The 25,023-nt window shown below is 38.8% G+C and overlaps 1 protein-coding gene across 1 annotated transcript; it reads left to right on the top strand.

Moving 5' to 3' along the window:
• Positions 1-11,846: 11,846 nt before the first annotated feature.
• IL21 (interleukin 21) lies at positions 11,847-16,654 on the top strand. Its single transcript, XM_051618272.1, has 4 exons — positions 11,847-11,981; positions 12,108-12,143; positions 15,989-16,126; positions 16,526-16,654. The coding sequence occupies exons 1-4, from the start codon at positions 11,847-11,849 to the stop codon at positions 16,652-16,654; spliced, it is 438 nt and encodes a 145-aa protein (XP_051474232.1).
• The last annotated feature ends 8,369 nt before the right edge of the window (positions 16,655-25,023 follow it).

The following is a 25,023-nucleotide window of genomic DNA, read 5'->3' as shown; positions in this document are numbered from 1 at the left end:
ATAAATCAGCTGCCTGAAACGATCAAGGTTGAAAAAGAGGAAGACGACAGAAGAGGTGCAACCTTCTGGCCTGTGGGATAGGGGAAGATGTGCTTAAAAAAACTAAAATCAGAGAAATACCACTGATGCAAGCTTCCCCTGTTACCTTAGGCCCCTGGTGTAGAGCAGCATTTCTCAGATGGTTAAGAGCATGTCTCCCTGGGAAGGCATGGCAAGGTACCTGCAGTATCTGTGTCCAGAGGGCCAAGTGCTTCCCAGGATATGTCCTGCAGTAACAGCTCGTCCAGTGCAACAGCTCCCAGCAGGAGCAAGGGATATTTCGGCTGGGTCAGTCACTTAATTCATTCCCTGAGAGGTGAACACCAAAGCTGCTGAATGGCTTGTGCTAGAAGGAGGGGGAAAAAAGGACCTCCTGTGGCTTTTCAGCTAGACCCTCTACACCAAAGGCGTCAAGCCTGTGGAAGGCGAGATTTAAGCAGCTGCTTTTGCTCCTCAGCACCTGGGATGAAACCACCCTGGGGGGAAGATAGGGTGCAGCATGGTGTTTCAATGCCTATCCCTGGCCAGGTTAGGAAGAAGACAGGCTAAGAGATAAAAGAGGAAATGTAGAGGCTAAGAAATCACCTAAAAAGGCTGCCAAGCAGGGATCTGAAAAACTAGGCTTAGTTACACAGAAAAGGAGAAAACAGAGGCATAGATAAGATTTTTCCTTGGGTTTAATTAAAAACGAGTTGTGTAATTCTTATGATAATCAGAGGAAGAGGCTCAGGACTGGAAATTCAGCTATTCAAAGAGGAATGCTGCATCTTAGAATATTGCTTCTGGGTAAATTCTGAATGCCCAAAAAAAGAGAGTCTATCCTTGGTTATTTGTATATCCCATGTTTGTAGTGATTACTAGAAAAACATCATTTTCAAAAGCCTCCACTGATCTGGATTAGCATCTTCCATGCCTTCTTGGTTTCACACAAGTTAGTTTAGAGCAACAGCACTGTTTGCTTTAGGAATGGAGTACCAAGTATTAAGTCTGCTAGAAGCACATAATTAACAGGCAAGAAAAATGTCATTGTCCAGAAGAATACTGTAGGACAGCAATTCTACCGTATTCTTTTATATCCATCTACAGTAGCAGTCATCATATGTACTGGCTCAGGTTTCTGGAAGGAAAACACAAGTGGGACAAGACACCTTGATTTTCTAGTCAAAGATAAAACATTAGAGCAACAACATTAAAGCAACTCTCCTATCAGGACCAATGAGACACTAGCAAGGATTCAAGATCTATGGTTTTCTATCGATGTTTTGATAGAAAAAACTGAGAATTGAGATGAATTTTGCAGTCATCCCTTTATAGTTAATTAACAGCAGGTGATCAGACTTTCAATCTTTCCTCACACAGAAGTCTTTGACTAATGTTTTCAGGTTTTTGTACTGCCACAAATACACTGAGTAGTTACTTGATTCACACAAGTCATTATTTCACTTATATTTCAGCAAGAAACTTTGTTTTGTACTGTTCTTTTTCTTCTCCTGTATTTTTTATTCAGAGGTCTTTGCTCATTTTTAATACATTTCCATAGGTTCATCACTTGTGGGAAATGGTGTACATGCTTCTGTGAACTTGCCTGCCAGAGGCAAAATTGTTGGTGGTGAAAACTCAAGGTCTGGGCAGTCATTGGTCACTACAGTGAAGGGAACAGGATTTGCCAGTGTTAGAAGCTCAGGTATCCTGTACTGCCACAGCCCAGCTCTCTGCAGAGTTACAGGATGGTGGGCACTCAGCAGTGCAGAAGGGATAAGAGCAAGGGAAAGAAGGGGAGCTAATTCAGGTGGGTCCATAACTCTCCTGGTTCCGGTTCAACGATGCAGACATGGATGTGTTTCTGCAACACCTACACAGCATTGCAAAGCCGAGATACTTACTCTCCCCTTCTTCCAGTTCCAGCTGTGCACACCTACCACCAACACTGGCACGTTTCACCCTTCAATGAACTGAATCAATTCACTGAATGTAGCATAAAACCCAAATATAGAAGAAAAAAAGCATGCAACCAATCTAATGTTCAATTATGTTTTTCTGTGATTGCAGCTGCTTCTATTGCAGCTCTCTTTGCCCAACCTTTAGATTCATTACTCTTGGATTTACCTTACATGTAAACTTGTTTATTTAGATGACCTGAAAGACTGCAGATACTGCTTGTTACCTTCCATGATGCCGGTATCACAGTTTATTCTACATTACTTTGCTTAGTTGTTCAGGTTTTTTAAAATCAAATTCTCCCTTGGAAGACTTTTATAGTGTCTCTGTACTTTCCTACAGTTAATTTACCTGTTTTCACACTTGAGAAATGCTTTCCTCTCACCTCTAACTCCCTGTATTTGATTTTAATTTCCTTCTTAAACTTTTAATAATAATCAATAATATCTCCATTCTTCTCCCTTTTTGAGGTCAAAACAGGCTTTCAGCGTATCTTAAAACATTTCCATTATTGTTTCCACTGAATGGAAGGAAAATATGTTGACTTCATTAAAAAAAACAACAACAACAAAAAAGAATAAAATTAAACCAGAAATAATTTTCATAAATCAGATGTAAAGATTTCACAGCTCAGAAACAAGGATGTCAAACGTGTCCAGCTTATACAGCCTCCTACACAGCAACCACAAGGTTTCAACGACAAGTCACTGAAACCACAGCATTCAGCTTTTTATCCAAGACTACCCTTACCCAGCGGGTGCTGCTGCTTCAAGGCAATGACTGATCACACACAAGTTTTTCCAAGGTTCGCTTAAGCTGCTGACCTGTGAAAAAAACATGAAACTCATCATGCAAAGCAACTGTGCTATATAGCTTTTCAAATCTGTACGCGTATGCTTATAAAAGATGTATCTGTAGTCACGGTCACACACATTCCTATCTGCTATATAAGTCTAGTTATAGATGAAGACAGAAGGAGACATCTGAAAAAGAAATCAGCAAGAAAAGCTGTTTTTTCGAAGATAGCACACTGAACTTTTATCTGTTAAGGACAGTATAAGATAGTCACCTCAGAGCATTCCCTAACCTACTGTAAACAATTAAATCACAGATTTAAGTGTAAATTCATGACAAAGTGAGTTATATTCACAGAGTAATTAATATACGAGAAACAGAATAGTTAGTATTCCTACTGAAGATAATTCTATACTGGTATAGTTAAATCCACATCAGATATTTTATTGATGTATCTGCCAGAAAAATAACTACAAATGCTGCTCAAGTGATACAGCTGCAAGAGTCTTAAATGTAGACTAGACTCCAGAGTTGAGACTTCTGTAAAAGCTCTTCCTTAAGATGATTCTGCCAGAAACTGTGTCAGCCAAAGGGCTGAATGCTGTCCAGTCTCTTTTCTGCACTGTCCAATGACAGAACAAAGGACAGTGGCCACAAGCTGGAGGATAGGAGGATGGTTCAAGGTGAACATAAGGAGAAGCCTCTTTAGTGTTACAGGGATACAAAGCACTGGAACAGGCCGCCCATAGAGGTTTGGTAGTCTCCTCCTCTGGAAACGTTCAAAACCTGTTTGGACATACATGTTCCCGTGTGATCTACTGTAGGTGGTCCTGCTCTAGGCAGAGGGGTTGGACTAGATGATCTTCAGAGATCCCTTCCAACCCCAACCACTCTGTGACTCTGTTTGCACTAACACTAACCTGCTGTTCCTGGAATGATTCTGCAGAGTGAAACCCACTGGCCCCCTCAGCCTTGTGTGCTGAGGAGGTACTTGTTGTGTAGGCGACCCACAGCTGTGATCAGTAGTAAAGCCAGTAGGAGTTTTTTGACTTCTAGCAACTCATTGCTAAAATCTGTCAGTTGTGCTAAGGAGAAAGTAGAGTTGATAGTGAAATTATTGCAATCAAAACAAAGCAAAATAAATTCTTAAAGCCTTTGCAATAGAAAATTTTAACCTGGCTCATTTTAATGTCCCAAACTACTGCAACAAAGGCAATAACTGATGCAGAGATGCAGCAGAGTGGCAGTGACACAAAGTAGACAGTCCTTTAAATGGCTTTGCTGATGAAGAAAGCACTTGCATGACTGTATCCTGAGATCTGCAGATGTGGCTTCTACCTCAGCCTTCCCTTTCATTGTGCAGTGTGACACCAGAGCCTCTTTTCCAACTGCAGGAGCAGAAGTACAAGCAGCATCTGATGGCTGATGCAGTGGTTTGCAGCACACACAGCAACAGAGCACAGAATTTGAGGACTTGGTCTGCAAGCAGGTACTTGGAGTCATCCAAGGGGAAGGAGACCACATCCTCCAGTGCAATCTCACACTGCTGCTCTGTCCTCACTACTTCTTGCTGGGCCACAGAGGTGCCCCAGAATGGTATGATATGACACTGTTCCTGGGCCTGGGAAGACAAAAAAATAGGACAGCAGAAAAATGTGAATGAGTTTATAGAACTTGAAACCAACATAATGATTAAAATAATAATTCTAATAGAAACTCTGTATACACAGTAAACATGTATAAATATATAAGCAGGAGGGTACAACCCGTAATATTTTTGTATTATCTGAGAACCAGAAAGTGAAACTAGGTAGAAATAAAAGTGATATTCAGTCATCTGCTTCTACCAATCCACTCCAAAAAGTAAAGCATAATAAAAAGTGAAAAAGTGGATTTTATTTTAAAGATAACTTTATATAGAATGTATTAGTAAGAAAGGTAAAATCCAGGTAGATCTGTGAGAGGAAAGAGGCCATAGCCCCTCACTGGCTGTGCCACATATTTTGCTCTAGACTAAGAAAGTGGGGAATAGTTGTGCTGCTGCAGAGATCCCACACCAGCAAACCAGCTGCGCCAAACCCCGAGAGTGACTTTTGAAAGAATCTGGAACATCAAACCTTTCTTTTTGATATTGAAACACTGTAGGGTCACATGTATCGCCATGCAAGGCACATCAGGAAGAGCACCAGTGGAACAGTTACCTGTGTTGTGCATTCCCACAGGATGCCACAGACTCTGCACCAGACTTTTCCATCTTGAGCCTATAATGGTTTGGGGGTTGTTTTATGCTATCAGTATTGTAACACAGAAGTAACTCTGACTTCTGTTTCCTCTGTAACATTTGTAAATAAAGAAAGGCAGCATTTTGTATTGTGCCATTCTGCTTCCTCTGTTTGCTGTCCAGCATCTCCCAAGTCTCTCTTCAGTCTCTTTTCTGGACATTTTGAATGACCATGGTGTACATTGCTGGCTTTCAGTACTACCACACTGCTGCTTCTCACACCACAGGCCATACTGTCCCCCTTATTGGAGTCATCAGAAAATGTGCATTACATATAAAGGACACTTCTGCAGTAGAAAGATTGTGCACTGCTGGGCCAGGTTTCAGGAGACCTGAAGATCTGCAGGGCAATGCCATCATGCACTAGAGGCTGCAGAAGTTGCAACACAGAAGAGGAGCATGGACTTCTCTTGCTTACTGCCTGTGCTTCTCCCTGTCTGTGGCTTTCAGCTGAACAACTACTTTCTGCCCCCAACTTGCTAAGAGAGCTGTGGTAGCTTGACTTCCTGTCAACTGCTGCCTTGCCTTCTGAATGTGGCTGTCCTCTGGTGGTGGGGAAAGATTATTAGTAGTACTGTAAATAAAAATGAAGCTGCCCTATAAAAGCTGGAAGGCAGCTCAGGCACAAAAAAAGCTCTAAGCTCTTATTGTTACAGAGACAGAATTGATAAGGCCTTATGCAGGAGTTTTCAGCTGAGATGTGAAAGGAACTATATGACGTGGATGCCTGCAATGGCAGATCAGACTTGGTGACCTGGCAAGGCTTCTTCCATCCTACACGCAGAGAAAGGCGTGAACCAGGAGGCTCCAACATTGAAGAAAAAACTTGAAAGGACTTGGTCACAGGAGGACAGTTCTTCTGTGCATAGTGGGTCTAAGGTTGTCTCAGACTGTGAATGTTGACAAGACTTTTTCTCAATATCATAGAATAGCTAAGGCTGGAAGGGACCTTAAAGCTCATCAGGTTTCAACCTCCCTGCTATGAGCAGGGACACCTCACACTAGACCAGGCTGCACAAAGCCTCATCCAACCTGGCCTAAAACACCTCCAGGGAGGGGATCATATGGTTTGTTATTAGTAGTTGATAAGGCTAGAAAATACATCAGTCAAACTACACGCCTAATAAGCATCACTGGTGTGAGCTAGGAGCAAGATGCACTGGGTTTTTCAGGTATATACAACTGCTGTTAAATTGTTCCGCTTTATAGTCATAGTCACCGGCTTCTGTGGAAGCAGGGGGAATGAAGCCAATACAGAAACACAATACAGGAACATTTGCAAATGGCTTTGCATTTCTCATACATCTTCACCAGCTGCAGCTGTTTCTAAAGCTTAGATAAAACCACAAGCAGAGTTGTACTAGATGCAGAAAGATTCTGTCTGTTCTTGAAAGTAGGTTCTACTTTCCATCCACCAAGTCCGTTTCATTCTTACACTGCCCTTTTTTCTGTTACACCTCATTGGAGGTGAAACATCTCAGCCGCATTACATCTCAGCCTCCACTGCAATTGAGAACCACAGATTATAGTGCTAATGTCAGTGATATTCACTGCTAGAAGTTTAAGATTTTTACCTCTGGTAACAGATAGATGCTGAACACCAGCATGCACACAGCACCCAGGGACCACTCCAGCCGGTGACAAGCTGCAGACACAGGCGTTCTTCAGCACTCACACAAGTTCTTTGAAGACAGAACAGTTCACTTCACTTTACAACCCAGCCAGCTGAGCATTTGTCATATTCACCCCCTTGTTTTCCAGCAACTAGGAACTGTCTTAAATATTTTGTTCAAGATAATTACCCTTACATGATACAAGAAGAATATTCTATAACAACTTTTGCTTGGCATCTCTTTCATCTTCAGTACATTCTTTCAGGACAGAAAATGCACCATCTCCTGTAAGAGTTGCTCCATTTATTCCATTTATGCAAGGGATCTTTTCATTAGCCAAGGCTAGACCCACTTCAGTATGGATTAGGAACTGGCTGGAAGTAAACTCTGGAGGAACATTATGGAGAATGTCAATGGTTCTATATTGTTGTATGCAGTCTATTTAAGTTTTGATTGTCTATGTCACCACATTAAGAGTCAGCTTTACTCTAATTTTTATAGCAAATTCAATTACAAGTTACGAGTAGATTTTTTTCCCAGACTTGATTTTCTCTTTTCAAAACAAAGTTAAAAGACAAAAGTATTATACATAAGCTTAGAATAAGAAAATGAGATTGAAAGATGGTGGCACTAACTCACAAAGCTTTCAGAAATATGTTAAAGATTGATTTTCCTAAATCTGTTATAGAGCTGTCTTCTTCCTAGTCTTCCATTTTCCAGCATAACTCTCTCCCTTTGCTTTAATACACCCACCCCCAAGTCATTGATAGCATTCGTATGAAATTTCACATATGTAAGTTATAAAAATTCTTTGAAAGCAGCCCTGTACCTTACAGGGCTTTTTTGGCTGAGCCATAGCAATGACTAAGCTATGGGAAAAGCCTCCATTCAGCTATACTGTAAAGGAAAATGTGGGTGGGGGAACTGGGCCGAAGTCATTCAGCACCTTGGTATTGCAAAGAGGAAAGAGGAGGACTCAGCCTGGCGGGCCTGGGATGGGAGGTTTTTCAGATTTCCACTCTGCAGCCGTCCCTCCAGGGCCGGGCAGGCGACGGTGCAAGAGAGAGTGTCATTATTTGACTCAGCGTGTTCCTAAGCCACAAAAGAGAAATGACGTATATAAAAAGCATGTTGCTCACTCTTATCTGATAAGAAGGATATCAAGGAGTTTTCTCCACTGCCTAGACATAAAGGAAGTTCTTCTTTGTCCTTATATTTCACTTTCTCTGTCGGTGTGCCTTTCTCCAAGCAATTATTGTGACTTTATAGCCTCTAACATGAAACAGAAGACTATAAAGTTCTAGAGACCTTAAATGCAATCACCTACTACCACAATGCCAAATACTTTTTGCTTAGCTTCCTATTCTTGTTACTGCACCAACTTTAAAACTGATTCCAGATACAACTATTTAATTTAGGAATATCTCTGATAGAGTCTCATTTTACCTCCCATTAATTTGGTGGAGGTTTGCAAAGGAATAAAGTCTGTGATGCTTCTGGTAGCAAATGACAATGCTTCATGTACTACTCACTGCCCAAATGGTCTCTGGTACTTTTGTACACCCATTCTTTCACACAGTTAGGTTTCACTATAAAACATGCAGTGATCTTCACCACAGTCAACCTTTTAATCTCCTCTAATATAATCAACTGCCTTTTGCAGTGCAGTGCTGTATAAGCAGCTTTGTTTTGTCAGGACCACAAACACCACACACAGCCTGCCAGCCATCAGCAGGGGTCCCCCACTTGGACTTTGATTTTAAGATGGTTAAGTAAACCTAAACATGAAGAGATAACCACAGCCTAACAGTACATCATGCTTTTGATGACACAAACTCCTCAAAACATTGCTCATCAAGCTTAGTCTTGGTTTAGTGGATTAAAAACTGCCTTTATATTTCTGCATTTCCTGAAGTAACAGTATCTCAGGACAAGGTTAGTTACATGTTGAGCCTTGTCATTATCTCACTCTTTTTTTTAATGCAGATTTTATATCCAGATGCATTTTTAAGACCTGGTCACTGCACAAGATCTACAATTACCACAAGTGTATAAAAACTAAAAGTTGAAAATTAAAACATTTGTTAGCTACATTGGTATGACTCTAATATGGAGTTGTAGGGTCTCATTATGTGCAGCCATACAGACCAGAACCAGTATCTGTAAATGACTCCCAAAGACATGGCTATGTCCAGAATACTGTTATGCATACTCTTGTCTAGCAAATGACCAAGGACAAAGAAAAATGCAATGTTAGTCTACACTAGGTGAAGCATTTCTAGTTGACATGATAAAATATTAAAACCACTGTACAATGTGGCTGTACAATGCCAGGACCCAATGTCCTCTATGTTGTCCCCTCAAGCCCTGTGTTTCTGAAAATACCGTCACCTTATGCATTAACTGAAGTTCTTGAGTGGTCTTGAAGTTGTCTGGTCAATGCAAACAACCTGCGGTGATATCTCTGCACAAATAACTGCTAACCACCTAATAGAGACAGAGCTAATGGAGTCTTACTCTACATTCAAGTGCAAAGTTTCCAACCTGTCAACCAAATAAAGAAACATAAAATAAAGGCTGTCAGGGCTAGCAAAATCACCAGCAGTGGCTGGGCTGAATGGAGCTCAAAATTCACAGTTGAAATACTGACAATAAGCAGAAGCAGACATTATCACCAGCCTGCTCCTTGACTATCAATACTTCCAACGGCATAACAAAAAACTAGGTTGAGAATACAGTGCACGTTCATCCAGGTTACCAGTCAATAACCTCCAGAAAAGATGAAGGTCCAGTTATAGTAGAGGGGAGCAGAGCTAAGTACCTTCTTCATGTAAAGAATACCACTATCAGAAATAACCTCTCCATCCACTCAGCAGCCTCAGATAGGTTTTTAACAACAGATTTAAAAAAAAAATAATATTTGCATGCTTCACAGGACTGGGATGGGGACAGGGGAATAAAATTAAGTATTAGTCACCATAAGGTTTCTCAAATAAAAGATGCTGCTGATTATCATTAATGAACCTTAGCTATAGATTAAAACAACTTCTGAATAAAACCTACTGAGATACCCCCTACTTCACAGTCCAGCTGCACTGCTTATCTAAAATTACTTCAAGATACGTCCATCAAAACAAACAAATAAATAAAATTTATCACACTACTGTTCTGTCTTCAAGAACTTTAGACTATGTGGTAGGATAAAGTATTCTTTTTCTTACTTATTTCAGTTCTCATTTTTCAGGATTTCTGTTGTCAGGTGTTTTCACTAGGAGATATTTTGTGTGTGCATACATGGGAGCATGAATGCTATCTACACATACACCTGTAAAATCTATACCTTTAAACTACGTATTTTCTAAAAGATTAAAAATGGCTTAAGCTCATACACACCATACAGTAAATCATCATTTGAATACAGAAAATAAACACACATTGAGTATGCCAGACACAGCTCCTATCAGCTGAAATGCTCATTTTGAAATGAACAATGAAAAATAAGTCAGCATATTACACAGACCAGTATTCTAGACACCAAACTGAAGTCCAAACACTGCATAGATTTTGTAAATAATCTCCAGGGCCATCGATAATCTTGAGACTTAATCTGAAAGACCCTTGAGCATCTTTGTATTCACCACAGTGAAGGTGTCCAAGTGACTTTAGCTACCCTTTACTAAAACCACACAGGAATCTTTTAATAGTAATACCACACCATTGATAACCATTTCTTCATTATAATACTACCTAAGAGCCATTTAAAGGAATTTTTCCCCCCTTGTGATGAAACAGTGATTTTACCATCAACTGATTCCTAGAGCTGGCAGTCCAGTAAGTCCCTTAATGAGAACAATGAAGATCAGTGCCAGAACTGAGCCTGGGCTAAAGGCAGTTAATATGAAAATTAGTACACTCAAGAATAATACTTTCAAATACTTTTAACTTCAGTGGCAGAAAGAAAGCAACCATGGTAGTCCTCACAAGAGAACACTCTTTACCAGAATTTGCTGGAAAAAAATTCCTTAGCCAATATACATCTTTTAAATATTAAATAAAGTTCCTCAAAAGCAGCATATATAGCTAAATTACAACAGGCATTAATTATGAAGGAAATTACAACAGCCTGCCGTTATTCTTAATTCAGGTAGTTTTGCTAGTTTTATTCTGGCTTTACACACTTTAAAGTATGCACTTTGGATTTCACATGAAACAAACGCACTTCTACATTCTCAAGAGAATCCTCAGGTCTCAGTACCAAATCCTGTTTGAAGGGGTTGCATTAAATTGCAAAACCAACCTTGAGCCTAGCTGCAACAGAATGTGTTTAGTTGCCACAGGCACTGGACCACTGCTGCAAAGTGGTAGTGTCCCTTGGGACTCACCAGGATTTAGTTCCTTATCTTCCAGTATTGCAGGACAGTTTGGGGATCCACCTCTCCCAGGGCAATGGATCTCCCTGCAACTTTCACCTCCAGTGGTCATACTCTCTGCAATGCTGTTAAAATACCTGGTACTGGCTCCAAGTAAATACAAAGCAAACTCCAGCTGACTTAAATACTAAGATGAACTTTTACTCACAAATGTGGCAGAAACCAAGCTAAGAATGAAAAAGTGGCAGTTCACAGACATCAGGGGGAACCAGCTAACAAACATGCCTTGGAGCCATAAAGTATGTAGGATAAATACATTTAAGCTCTGAAAAGAAGTCCTGTCATGTCTCTTCAGCATGCTACAGAAGACCGTCAGATGGACTGGAGAGATTTGTTGCTGTAAGGAACAGGAAAAAAATGCAGACTCTTTGTTTACCTAGGACTGTGGTTTCTAAGTACCTGCTTTTTACTACATTCATTTCTTGACTCAAAGTGAAAATGGGAATTCACCCTTTTCTCTTTTTTTCCTGTCCAATGTGCAGATGGGGCATATTTTCTTTCACTCCATCAATCCCTGCCCCCTACGCACAAACTCGCATACATGCACCTAGCCAGTGGAAAAGAAAAAAGGGTTACTCATTAATCCATTCTACAAAGCTTTCCAAACTGAAATGGGTGGGTTTTACACCTTCAGCAAGGAGCAATATATAGGTAGGTACGTAGCATACCTGAGCACAGCTCAGACTGAAGTGTTCCATCTTGAATAGCACAACTTTGCTCCTGGCATATTTTAAAACAAAACTTATCAGTATGGGGAGGACGATTCTTTTCTGTATGCTTTTCTTCTGTTCCAGTATGGCACTGAGTACAGCTCGGCACAAATTAGCAAAATACAGACAGCTCCTCAAGACAATTGAACAGCTAGAAACCACAGTGAAAGATAAGGTAAGCAAAGTATTTGTCATAATACTGAAATTATTATCAAGCATTACGTATTGCTTAGAATATATTTTGTGAGGGACATTGCTCTTGATGGTTAAACTTTTCTAACTTAGATATGTTTTATTTTAGGATGTTGAATTGCTGCATACACCAGAAAACCCTGGGGTGAGACTGCTTTAACATTTCTTTCTAATTATATCAATCCGATTTTGTACTGGTTTATTCCTTTGACAAATGGCACATACCTTCATTTTCACATATCAGACCTAGTCCTCTTAATGCAAGCTAGACTGAAAAACAAAATACTTTAATCAAAGTTTCTTATTTCTGGATTTTTAATGGCAGAAGTGTTTATATTATTATGGAATCTTTAATACTACTTTGCTATCGTCTGTGTGTTCTAACACATCCACAGGTTCAAATTTGTATGTATTCATTTTGCTCAAGAAATGGTGCCAAAAGTGAGGATTCATACAAGACCCAGTGTAGTAGTGCTCTCAGGGATGTAAGTTTTGGGAGTGGAAGAACTTCCAGTTGCCATCAGCTCCAGCTGCACTGGGAGCACTGCCAAGACCCCCTTTCCCTCCCACTGAAGTAAATGCCAATGGCACTGTAAATGTCTCACAGCACTTCCTCTCATACAGTCACACTGGTTTCTCAGACTACTTGCATGCAAGGGTTGTGCAATCAACAGGAAGATAAAACTGCATTCTGAAAGTATTCTCTTTGGATTTATAACTAGTTGAAATTAGAAGAACAGGTCCCTATAAATCCCTTTTTAACAGAGATATTTATTTATTCATTATTTAATGCTGGTATTTTGTGTGCTCCAAAGCCATGAACTCCGTATACGTAGTGCATTACACCAGAGTCACAGTGTGTACATACTCAAAAGTGGCAGGATGCAGGATTTACTGTGAAATTGAATGCTAGTAAGAGCAGCAACATATCTTAAAAACTCAGAAGGTAAATTAACCATCCTGCTTTCTTTTGATAATCTCCAATGTGCAACAAAGGTCTAGAGCTACCTGTGGCTACTCTAATGTTATGCTTCTCCTGTTACCAGCTGTATTAAAATTACCTGTAATTTTGATTTTGTGCCCTGACAGCTATTTCAGAAAGCAAATTATTTTTATTGACATATAAAAATTATGATTATGCATAGTTTTTTGAAAAATGCCCAGATCGTAATGCTATTACCCAGGACTGTAAACTCTCCGCAAAAGGACAAGAAAGGAAAAAACTCACCTCATTTCACACAGGTTTTGTTAGCCTCCTCCTAGGTCCTTGGGTGCATTTTTCACTTGCCAAGAACATATACAGCATGACCAAAACAGATAAATTGCTTCTCATTGCTGGAAACAACTAGAAAAACCTAATGCACCCTAACTAACTGCTGGCGCTTTTTCATTAATACTCTAACTTGTGGTGTCAAAGTGAAAAGAAGGAGATGATTAGCTGTCACTTTACTGCAGTGTTTGCTCCTACCTCCGAAACAAAGCAAATCAACTAGTGACTAATCACTTAATCAATTTGTTGTTGGGTTTTTTTTCTTGCTCTCTCTAAAAACATGGTCACCTCAGGAAGGAAGACAACAGTTAATTTGCAGCTTAGGGCTTTACAGTCTGATTCTGGGAGGTCCCAAGTAGCTCTGCTGAAGACTAGAGGAGAGAGTGAATTCACGTACTCAGAAGTATTAAGTTGATACAGGCTTAGCCTCTGAGGAAAAACTTTAAAAAATTATTAGTGTGTTTATAGCAACTACCACCAGAAACCACATTAACAAACTTTTTATCCTATGGAGTGAAATTTACATTTTCTGAACCGTCCAACTCTTGAGACGCCAAATAAAGTGTGCCCTGGGTGCACTCAGGGTGATAAGGTGCAAACACACCCTAATGAAATGGGATTTAGTAAGAAGTCCTTCATGTTATTGCATTTCAAATATTAAAATAGTGCTTCTATGATGACCTTATTATGCCAGATTTATATTTGGCCTTGAATATTCAGGATGAAGACTACCTTTTATAACTTTCAAAACTCAGTGGTTTATCACTATTTGCTTTGACTTGCTTGAGCTTCCTGTAAGTGGACTGGGTGTTAGCCCCAATTAAATCCCACACAAAGTACTTGTACACTCAACAATTAAATACCTTTTTTTTAAAAAAAAAAAGGAGGTAAGAAGTTTAAAAGTTCACAGAACATCAACTCTAGGGAAACATGCTGAGGCTGAAAAAGTAGTCTTAAGGCTGAAGTGATTCAAGACTGGAGGGAAAGTAAGATGTATTGCTGATGATTGACAGTGCAGCTGAAGCGAGTCACATAATGCTGATTTACATCAGACCAGCATCATAGAATCATAGAATCATAGGGGTTGGAAGGGACCTCGAAAGATCATCTAGTCCAACCCCCAGCATCTAACCCTGCTGATCACTAATTCAGGAAGTGAAGGCTTTTCAGGCTAATCTGTAAAGTTAGTTTGAGTCAGACGCAGACTATTGCTCCAAATTGCCTCTGATACAAATATATTTTACATTTTTGTCTAGCCCCCCATAGGCATTACCAATGGTCCACTGCTTTACAATGCCTCTTCATCAAAGTGCTTAACCCATCACAACATAATGAAACCCACAATCCTTGTGGTCCTCTGACTGTGGGCCTGCCTACAGCTGTTAACTCAGGGTGGGGGGGGGGGGGGTGGGAGGGAAAGAAAAAAAGAAGCAGCATACATGAGAAATGCTTGTTTCTCAGCTCAGCACGGATGAGGCAGAAAATGTTTTCAGTTTCAGCTGGAAAACTGATCTCTTTAAATACAAGTGTGTTTTTTTTTTCCAGTAAGCAAGACTGGTTACGGTAAGAAGCTTGAAACAAATATAAATGTGTGGTTTTTCAGGAAAATAAAATGTTGTATCTAAGCAATACAAAACTTGGTTATTAAAATGTGTTATAAGCAACACATACGAAGGTTGCCTTCTCTTTGCCAAGGCAGCAAACTGCAGCAGCATCTAATAAACCCGATGAGATTCAGCTTTGGTAGCAGTTGATATGCAAAACAGGGATGATCGCTTTGCAGCCTAACATGCATAATCAGCAGTTCTACATGTTTCTTTCTTTGGTAACAGAAAGCAAGTTAGAAACTGGCTTCAATAAACATTGCTTTTCTTCCTCTGCTGACTATACGTTACTTTTAGGTATTATTTTCCATAGTTGTGCCTAGTGCAGGATAAGAACCACTGTGCAGGAAAGGAGATTCTGGAGAACTTGTGGTCTTTCTGTTAGCATCAGTAAAATTAATATACAGCTGCACCATGAAAGGAAAATGGCAGGTTGCTTTAATTCCAGATAAACAGCAGTAACAGAACATTTGTATCATCTGAGTAGATGGCTTCTTTTTCAAGTTAAATAGAGATGGTGCTGACTTTCCTCAACTTAGGTTAAAACTGCACCTGAACTTAAAGCAACACAAGACAACTCAAGCCAGGAGTGTTATCATGCCTCTCATCCTCAATCTTTTACCTTTAGTAAGGCAACTAAATAACTTCATCACCTTCATTTCCATGTTGTCAAGTGAGAACACTTCAATAGTGTTTGAAAATATGCAGTTCTACACCAATTCTAAGTATAGGCAATATTAGAAATTATGCTAAAATTAGGAAAAGAATATTCCCACATGTAGTGGTGAGGAACTGTGCAGAGTGATAGTAATAATTTTTTTTGAAGAGAATACTCATGCCTGTTCTTGTGAAAACTTACTATATGTAACATGATCTACTCTTCAGGAGCATTTTATTTAATTTGCTGTCATAATTTATGTCCAAGTGGACATTTTAGGCATTTTATAAGGAAATACTTAAGTAATTATCAAATAAACTAACTTGTTTTAAAAAGAGTACCATTTTATCTTCTCAATTCATATCCTGGATACTTTTGCACATGAACCACAACCTTACACATGCATGAAAAATTACCACAACATTTGTTTTAAACCGATCCTTCTTTTCCTGCCTTAGGATGGATGCCTGTTCACAGCTGTGACCTGCTTCCAGAAGGGCACACTGAAATTACAACCAAAAAACCGCCAAGAAAATTCAACATTCACCCAAACCATTGAAGTCTTGAAAAGATTTACCATCAAGAACCCTGGAAAGGTAGGATTACCTCACAATGCTCCTAACTGTGGTCATTGCTCCTTATTTTCCATAGCAGACACCACCTGCAATAGTGGGATTCATTACTTTGGAGATTAAAGATGTGGAATTTTCTGCACTTCTGGGAAAAGCGTTCACTCTGATCCTGTCAGTCAGTTACAAGTATGCACTTGGCAATCATGCGATGTACCAGGCAAAAGAACAGGGATTACTGGAAGACATGTGAACGAAAGGTGTTGTTACTTCATTAGTTCCCTTTCTGAAATAGCTTGTGTATCAGCTTTTCCATTTGTAGAAGGCTTTGATTACAACACCCTTGGTTTTTCAGTAAGAAAGCTTCATGTATTATTTATGATTCTGATGCAGTTTAGAAGTGGAGTGATTTTTTTTATTTTCCAGCACTGTGAGTCTTCATGTGAATCTTACAAGAAAAAAAGCCCCAAAGAATTTCTGAAGAGCTTTTCACAACTAATTCAACAGGTAATCAGGGCCAATTCCTCCTGCGTGCTTCTGACATTTTGCAAATGATTGCAGAAATCCTTATTTTACACCATTTCTAATACTGCATTGTTTTTTACAGTTATTCAAGAACTAACACAAGACACACCGGAGATGAAGGCTACTGAAAATCTACTATTTAAAGCAGACACTATGTTATTTAAGACAACATGAAAAATGTAAATACTTTCCACTGCTACCATGCTGTGCTCTGTTTGTGTGGTAAGTGAAAGCTTCTCCCAGAATAGTATGGAGTCTTATTTGGATGGCTAGTCATAAGTTGGATGGTGTTTTGCAAGCCATCCCCCTAGCCTCACCTTACAGTGAAAATCAAATTGTAATTTCACAAAAATACAGGTTTTTTTAAGGGACTTAACTTTCACCTTCTGCTGAACTAAAAATACATGAGATGGCTACTCCTGTATTTTTGCTTTGATCTTCAATGAATCTCATACGGAGATGTCTGAAATTTTTTAAAGAAAATGAACCCAAAATTAATCAGAGCCTTTGAACCCTCAAAAGGTACCTTCTTGGACCAATATCCTTATCTAAAACAATACCACACACAGAGTTTTCTTTATACGTTCTTAGACTGCATCTTAGCTAACTATGGAAAAAATATCCTGCATGTAACTGTTTTATAAATACTGGAAAAAACATTTACAAATCATCCTGTATGTCATGGGCCTGAGCTGTGTCCATCTTGAATTTAATGGCACATTTGCCATGGGTTTCAGTAGGAAGAAGGAGTAATCCACATGCTACAACTGGAGATACAGGATTCTGTGGGGAAAAAACACATTTCAGAAGATGAATTCCACCTAGACTCCCTAAGCTTGACAAATACAGCAGAGGCATGACTGGTTGGTATGACCAGCCATTGCAAAAGATCCAAACAGTAATTAATGATTATTTAGAATGAAGTAGCTCAGATGTAAATTGCTCTTTCTCAGAAGATGGTACTTTACATTCATAATAATGTACCGTTAACACTATCCCTTCCTCCTCTCCGGATTAATTCTAATGGTTTTAGTTTTAATTGCAAAATTTTCTTTAAAAACTGTCAATTTTTGTTATGTAGAAACCGGCCTGTACAGTTTCTGAATCCTGAATATTTCTGTAGCACTATGATCAGAGATACCACTGAAACTTTTTAAAATAAAAGTGAGTATCATAATTCCTAAAACTAGTTTTCAGCAGCTTAATTATGTACCACCATATTCTGCTTGCAATGATTCTGTACCTCTACATCTGAGTAATAACTCTTAATTTACCCCCAAACAGACATAAGCCCCATGTGAGGAAACTGATCTTGGAAGAAAGTGTAAAGCCTTCCAGTAAAAATTGCCCTTTCATCTAATTTTCTCTCTACTTAGTAGAAATGTGGTATAGAGAGGAAACTGGAACTGCATCTAGTGTTATGATGGAAAATTACAAGCTTAGTTACCTCCAAAAATAATAAGGTAGTATTAAAAAATATTTCCATTTCTACCCATGTAAACCAAAGGAAAACCAATACAAAAAGCTTTTTTGCCTTTGTATTTTTGCTGTTCCGAAATGTGAATGTCCTCAAAAACCTATGTCAGAGGAGAAAGGAAGATTCTCAGGGCAATACTGAACCAAATTTCCCCAGTGAACTAACTTTCCCTGTTTCTGGTGATGACCATTTTGATTTAGATCCTTTTTTTTTTTTCTTTCTTTGTTTTTGTTATTTCAAAACTCACTTTTCCTCCCAGTAATGTTCTATCTCATACCTCAATGTTTCCACAATACTGAATGAGAATTAACATTCTAAACACGAACTACCACTCATATAAAAGTTATAAAGTTACAACGTTTATAATGCTGTTCTGCACCTCTTATGCCCATTTCTCTAACTTTGCTACCTGTAAAGTCCCTTAATCTCCCACTGGTAAGCAATACGCAAAGCTGCTGCTGTGGCTGCAATGGATTTTAAAATGCCAGAAGTAGAGAAAGTCAAAGGACAACCTAATTTCAGATTTGGATAAAAACTACTGGGAAAATATTAAAACCAAGTCCTGCAATCGCAGAGTACCTGCTGATGTTTCCACAACATCACACTTTGATTTCTATGGAGAAGTTTAATCAAATGCCCTTATCATAAAATGCTTTTTTTTTTGAGTCCTAGGAGGCCAACCAATAAACCAGCATTTTTCATTCACTTACAATGAATATGGGCCTGTGAAAAGTTTTGGGGAAAGCACTTGTATAAGTCACATAGTATGTATTTTTTGATTTGTAAATGTCTTTTCCAGTAATTTGCTAAGTCTTTTTCAGTAATTTAAAAATCAACATTCTAAAAGAGCCTGTGAAAATTCTTGTTGTGCAGATGAAATGTTATTAGCATGCCCTAACAAAGGGAACATTGTACATTACATATTTATTAGTAATCATTATGAAGCATTGTGAAGTACCTGGGTTGGATATTTTACAACAGAAAAGCAATTTCCTACCAGAATGTTATAAGCTATCTAGTTACTCCTGCCTACACTGGAACAATTTCTGGTTTGTGTACATGAGGTAACATGTAATGTAGTATGTAATGCAAGTACTTTTGTTTAGTGACTTGCTCCACTGCTTCTAAACTATGGATCACAAACTGTGGACCACCAACTGTAGTGCTAAAGGGTTTTTTGTTGTTGTTGTTTTAAATGTATATGTACTCATTTGTTAATGGAGACTATTTCTTGTACCTGCAGAACAACTTAACTCAAATCGCTCATTCGTAGGATTCAAAAAACTAGCGAGAAACTGTAAAAAACATGACTTATAGGGTTAGTTGTTCTGAGATGCTGCAGAAAGCTGTGTTTATTGGACAATCCAGTCCAGATATGTATGGGGAATATTAACCACAAAATTATCACAGCTGATTTTAGTTAACACCAGACTTGAGGGCAGTGTCAGCACAATCACTGTGGGTAACTTTGAATACTTCAAATACGCTCTGACTCAGATGATGCTAAGGCCTTGTGCTAACTAACTCTCTTGAGTTGTCAGAGTTAAGAAAGGTTGAGTGTATTATTCAGGGTGTTATTTAAATCCCAACTGAAGAAAAGGAAATCAGTACAGAAGAGATCAGTCTTGAAGACATCATCTTGTTCTTCAAGGCTGTCCTCAGGAGGAAAAAATGAAGATGCCCCAGGAGGAACTTGTGACCCTAGGAAGGACTCACTATCCCAATTCCAGATGTGTACACAATCTTGACTTAATCTTACTTGCAAGATGAACTCTCTGTACTAACTGCACTCTCTGCAGAAACAACGTCTGTTTTGTTAACTGAGTTCATAGAGTAAGCCATAAAAGCTCATTACCTCCCAGGGAGGTTTTACAATATATTTATGATTTTGGTCATAAGTGCCCTTTGCAGGCACTTCAAGATGTGTTTTAGCATGGTCTATACAATTCTGTGTAATATTTACTTTTCCTGAGAAGATTCTTTATTTTTATACCAATTGACTCATCTAATTTAATTATTTATTGCATTTCTGTGAATGGAATGTTCATACTAAGGACTATGTGGTCTGATTTATTTATATACCTGTGATATTAAATAATTTTAGCTAAAGCGCTTTTCTCTTGTTCTTTTCTTTAAAAACCTTCCAACCATTCCTACACTGACAGTGGCCCTTAAGACCCCTTAGTGAACTTTATTAACTTACACTATCATAGATTTTGACAGATCAGATCTCACAGTATACAAAATTGATCTTTTACCTGTTCTTATAAAACTATTAAGAAGGGCTCATTAATTTTTTATTGTTCCCATCTTATTTGAAAATATTTTTCAAAATGTTTCAGCTTTTCAGGCTTAATAAATTCCTTTTGGCAAACTCACAGCAGTTTCAATCACGTCACCTAGATTTCCTTAGACTGACATTAACAAAAATCAGGTAACGTAATGTCTTGAGTCTACACAGAATAAAGTCAAACATCTGAAAATACAACTCTACGAGTAACAATTATCCACTCTGGTTTTTATTGTTCTCTCTCCTCACCTGACTTTCCACTTGCTTTGAAATATCATTCCTTTTTCTCACTCCAATTTGATACAATGTGTTGAAGTTCTCAAAAAATTAGTCTTTTTAGCTATTATACCTTATAAGGGTAGCTACATCTTATCTTTTATAAAAATGCCTTCTCCCTAAAATGTAATGGACTTTGTTCCAACAAAAAAACACAAATACTAACAAAAAACCCCAAACTGAACAGTTGAAGAGCTATTCCTTCCCTTTTAGTCTGTTCAGAAAATACTGACTCACATAGTATCTCCTTTCTTTATGCTTCCTATCATCACATATCTGCACTTCTTGGGCTTGATTTAAAATAAACAAATAGATAAATCATTTAGAAATAAAGAAAAACAAATAAGTGTGATAAAACATTGGAGACTCCAGGCATTCACGGCTCCTATGCCTAGGACAGAGGTTGATGTGCAGAACAAGACTGCTATGATCTCTCTCCTAGAAGAGAAGCAGTCCAGCTCTGCCCAGTAGGTATTCCCTCAGAAAAAGAGCCAGCAGACTGACTGCCAATTAACTGGATGTTCCACTTGCCTCCTGTTGGCTCCCAAATCGTTCAGTGGTGGTGGACACCTGAATTTGTAGACCAGATCCCCCTGTAAAAGTGTTTGGAGAGAAGAGTAAAGGATAAGGTCGAATACAAGCCATCCCTTCTGTATTTTTGCACACAAGAATACCAAGGGGTATGCTGAGATGCAACCAGAGTTAATTGTTAGGCAAATCTGAGCCATCTGTCCACTCAGTGAAGAGAAACAGATGTATTCAGGCACAAGTCCTCCCAGTCCAAACTAGGTATGTACTACAGGTGACTGGAAAAAAACCACTGGGAATAGTTCTCAGTCAGGTAACTAAATATTTGGTGCCTATTCTTAGGTATGATAAATCTCACTTCGAGTACCTAGGATTTAGATGCAAGCCAAAATGCTCAGAATCTGTGGCTAATGCACTGTCTCCAGGTGCATATTTGCTAAATACACTATAACCTCTCTTTTCCAGTATAAGGAAATTTATATATCTGTATTTAATTTTACACATATACACTGGTTTTATTTCTTACAGGCATCTCTCAGTATTTCCAGCTACACCTAAATCACATTAGAAAATACAGGAAAGAAAATATTTGGAGTAGACATTTCCTTGCTTTTCAAGTCTAAGCAAACTGAAAAATTAATACAGATTAAATGTGTAAGTGTAATTTCAGAAACCTTCAGGCTTCTGGTACATTCAGGAATATTGGCCGGAGTACAGAGGTTATGTTGGTTTTTGTACAGGTTTGTGCTACTGCAACAGAGAACAACAGAGGTCCCAAATCAAAGACAATTGTGCTAACACCAGAATAACACATCTATTTAACTCTTCTGTCAAGTCTAGGTACAATTTTGCACAAATTGGCCTAGATATCTGTGCACTGACACTGCTGCATAGATGTAAAAGAACTCCCTCACAGAGCTGGAACATCTCAAACATGCTGGCTTGTGCTGCTTAGAAACGTCAAGCTCTCTCTCAGTGAGGTGCTTTTTTGATTGAGCTGCTTTCCCACCCCCTGCATATTTTCCCAACAGCTGTGGGGGCAGGAACAGAGCAAAATTGTCCTACAGTGTTCTTTGCTTTCCACTTGTATTCATGATCCATGTTGTAAAAGGAGCAGAAGTGAAAGACAGTATCTATTCACAGAGCTCCTTCAGCCAAACTAGTGATCTGAATCGCTGTACTGCCATCTGCTGATAATCGCATGGAAAGAAATTCAACACAGTTCCAGATAGAAAATAGGTAAGCTTAACTATTCTCATGACAGTATAATTTGAAATACACCACAGAGATAATAACCAAGTTTTTTGCTTCCCATTCGGTTTTCACTATTCCTGTTTACATAGCTGAAGACCTCCCAGTAAGCCTTTTCTTGTCCAGTTGTGCTACGACTGCAAATTACGAAGTGTATGTTTAAAAAGCACAGAATGAAGGCACCTGAAAAATTCCTCAAAAGAGGTTCTATTTTCTAGGCTGCAGAGGTGTTAAGAACCCAAAGACAGGGCATTAATCATATAGATTAATTTGTTAATTTCTGATGGAAGCTTTGTTTCTCTCTTCTCATCCCTCACTTATCTACCTATTTATCTATCACAGGACTCTTATCACTTCAGCATCTTTCTTGCATACAATTTCCACCACACTTGAACAGACTGAACTATCAGCAACAACTTACAGAGGATGAAGAGTTTACAAGGTAGCCAAAAGTTCTGAAGGAATCAGAGACGATGAAGATTGAAAGTATGACAATATGGAGTCACTGGAAAACAGAAAGTTAGTTTAAAATTAATATGACAAACCACCTCAAATAATGAGTAAGATGTACAGGTCAAAGCATATTACCTATACACAGATGTTATGAGGATAAATAAAGGGTTCTCTAGATTTTTTTTGGACAAGAGTACCTTTATTTGGTTTAATAGCTTTTAGCTCATGTACACTGGTTTCACATCTTTAGCTGCCTTATTTTTCCAAAGAATCGCCTTCAAAATAGAACTGGATCAAGCCTGGCACAAAGGTCATGCCACTTGGTGTTTATCCTGACTTCTGGGCAAATACAGTTGATTGCCTGCTACTGTTTGTTTTAAAATACTGTTCCACAGACTTTCTTTTTAGCCACTTCAGCTCCTGAGAAATTTTTTGATGGTTTCCTCATAAAGAAAGTTACAAACACTCTCACTTTCTTCCAAATGGAACTTTTTAATTTCTTCTACACAAATAATCAATTAGCTTGTTTTTGACAGTCTTACCTTCTTTCATCAGTCCTTTCATAGCTGATCATCTTCTTACACTCCTGGAGCATTTCTCACTCCTACATGTAAAAGATTTAGTTTTAACTTTTGACAGTTCTTACCTCAAACTCTTTTTTTAGCCCATCTTTTATTTAGTAATTTTTTTTACCCTGTATCTGCCAGCTTATATGGCAGATCTAAAGCAAGACAATATAAAAAGGATGTGGACAGGCTGGAGAGGTTCCAGAGAAGGGCTACAAGGATGATCAGAGGACTGGAGGACCTGCCATATGAGGAAAGGCTGAGAAAAGTAGGTTTGTTCAGCCTTGAGAAAAGAAGGCTTCAGGGAGACTTCATTACAATGTTCCAGTACTTATAGGGTGGCTACCAAGATGGAGACTCCCTATTTACAAGGAGTGTCATGGAAAAGACAAGAGGTAAAGGGCACAAGTTGCTCTTGGGGAAATTCTGATTGGACACATGATTGGACACACCCTGAGGACAGTCAAACATTGGAAACTAATCTCCAAAGGGAAGCAGTAGGTTCCCCCACATTGGACAGTTTTAAGTCTCAGCTTGATAGGGTGCTGAGCCACGTCATATAAACTATAGCAATACCTAGAATGGTATGGTTGGACCAGATGATCCTTGAGGTCCCTTCCAACCTGGCATTCTATGATTCTATGATTATCATCTGATTTTCTTAATTTGAATACATCACCAGGTTTTTTAAGGATGTCAGACTCCCTTACCACAACAGCCTATTTAGCTTCTCCTTTCCCTTTTTAAGGAACTGTACAAATGGATGCTGTGCCTGTGCTCCCCTTCATTAACTGTCCAACAACCTATCAGGATTTCTCCTGGCCCTTTAGTTTCTTTGTGAACAGCTTTCTCATTTTTATCCCTTTTCACCCTTTGAAGATAACCTTATTGTTAAGCTTTTCTCTCTACTGCTTCCCGTCCCCTCTCCATGCTATTCCTTGATTCTCCATCTTTTCTTCCCGTGCTTCTAGCTACCCACATCTGTTCAACTCCAATTCACCTTCTTCCTTCCATTACGCATCCTTCAACTTCCTTTCAGTTTTCAAGGATTTCCTGACACTTACATGGTGCATAAACATCAGCTGTACAATTCCATTAAAATGGAAGAACACAACTTTGTAAGGGCCACTATACATTAGCATTAAACTCCTTATTCATCGCAACTGCTGTTTATCAACCAGTGTAAATTCACATAAGAAAAAACATGGTTCATGAATTCCTGATGGACTCTCTGGGCTGAATATCAAGGGATCATCCATGGGAGAACATTCTTACAAAAAGGAAGTCAGAAATAATTTGATTTTTAAGCTACAGAAGTGAAAGGACCACTGATGAAACAGATGTAATGGAAGATACAGTATGTTTCATATAAATCTTACCACAACAGATCAGACTAATACTTTTAACACTGTGACAGAACAGCTCTCTCCATCTTCCCTTAAAGCCTTGAAACAAATGTAGTGACAATGAATAAAAAAAAGGGGTCAAAGCTAGAGCCAGCCTATCTTAAGACTAGAGGCAAAATGAAAGACAGTATCTGCAAGGAATGAAATACAGA

The sequence above is a fragment of the Apus apus genome, chromosome 4 (assembly GCF_020740795.1).
Source record: "Apus apus isolate bApuApu2 chromosome 4, bApuApu2.pri.cur, whole genome shotgun sequence".
In the NCBI taxonomy this organism is placed as follows: domain Eukaryota; kingdom Metazoa; phylum Chordata; class Aves; order Apodiformes; family Apodidae; genus Apus; species Apus apus.
The sequence above is the reverse complement of the archived record's forward strand: the minus strand, read 5'-3'. Positions and strand labels throughout refer to the sequence as shown.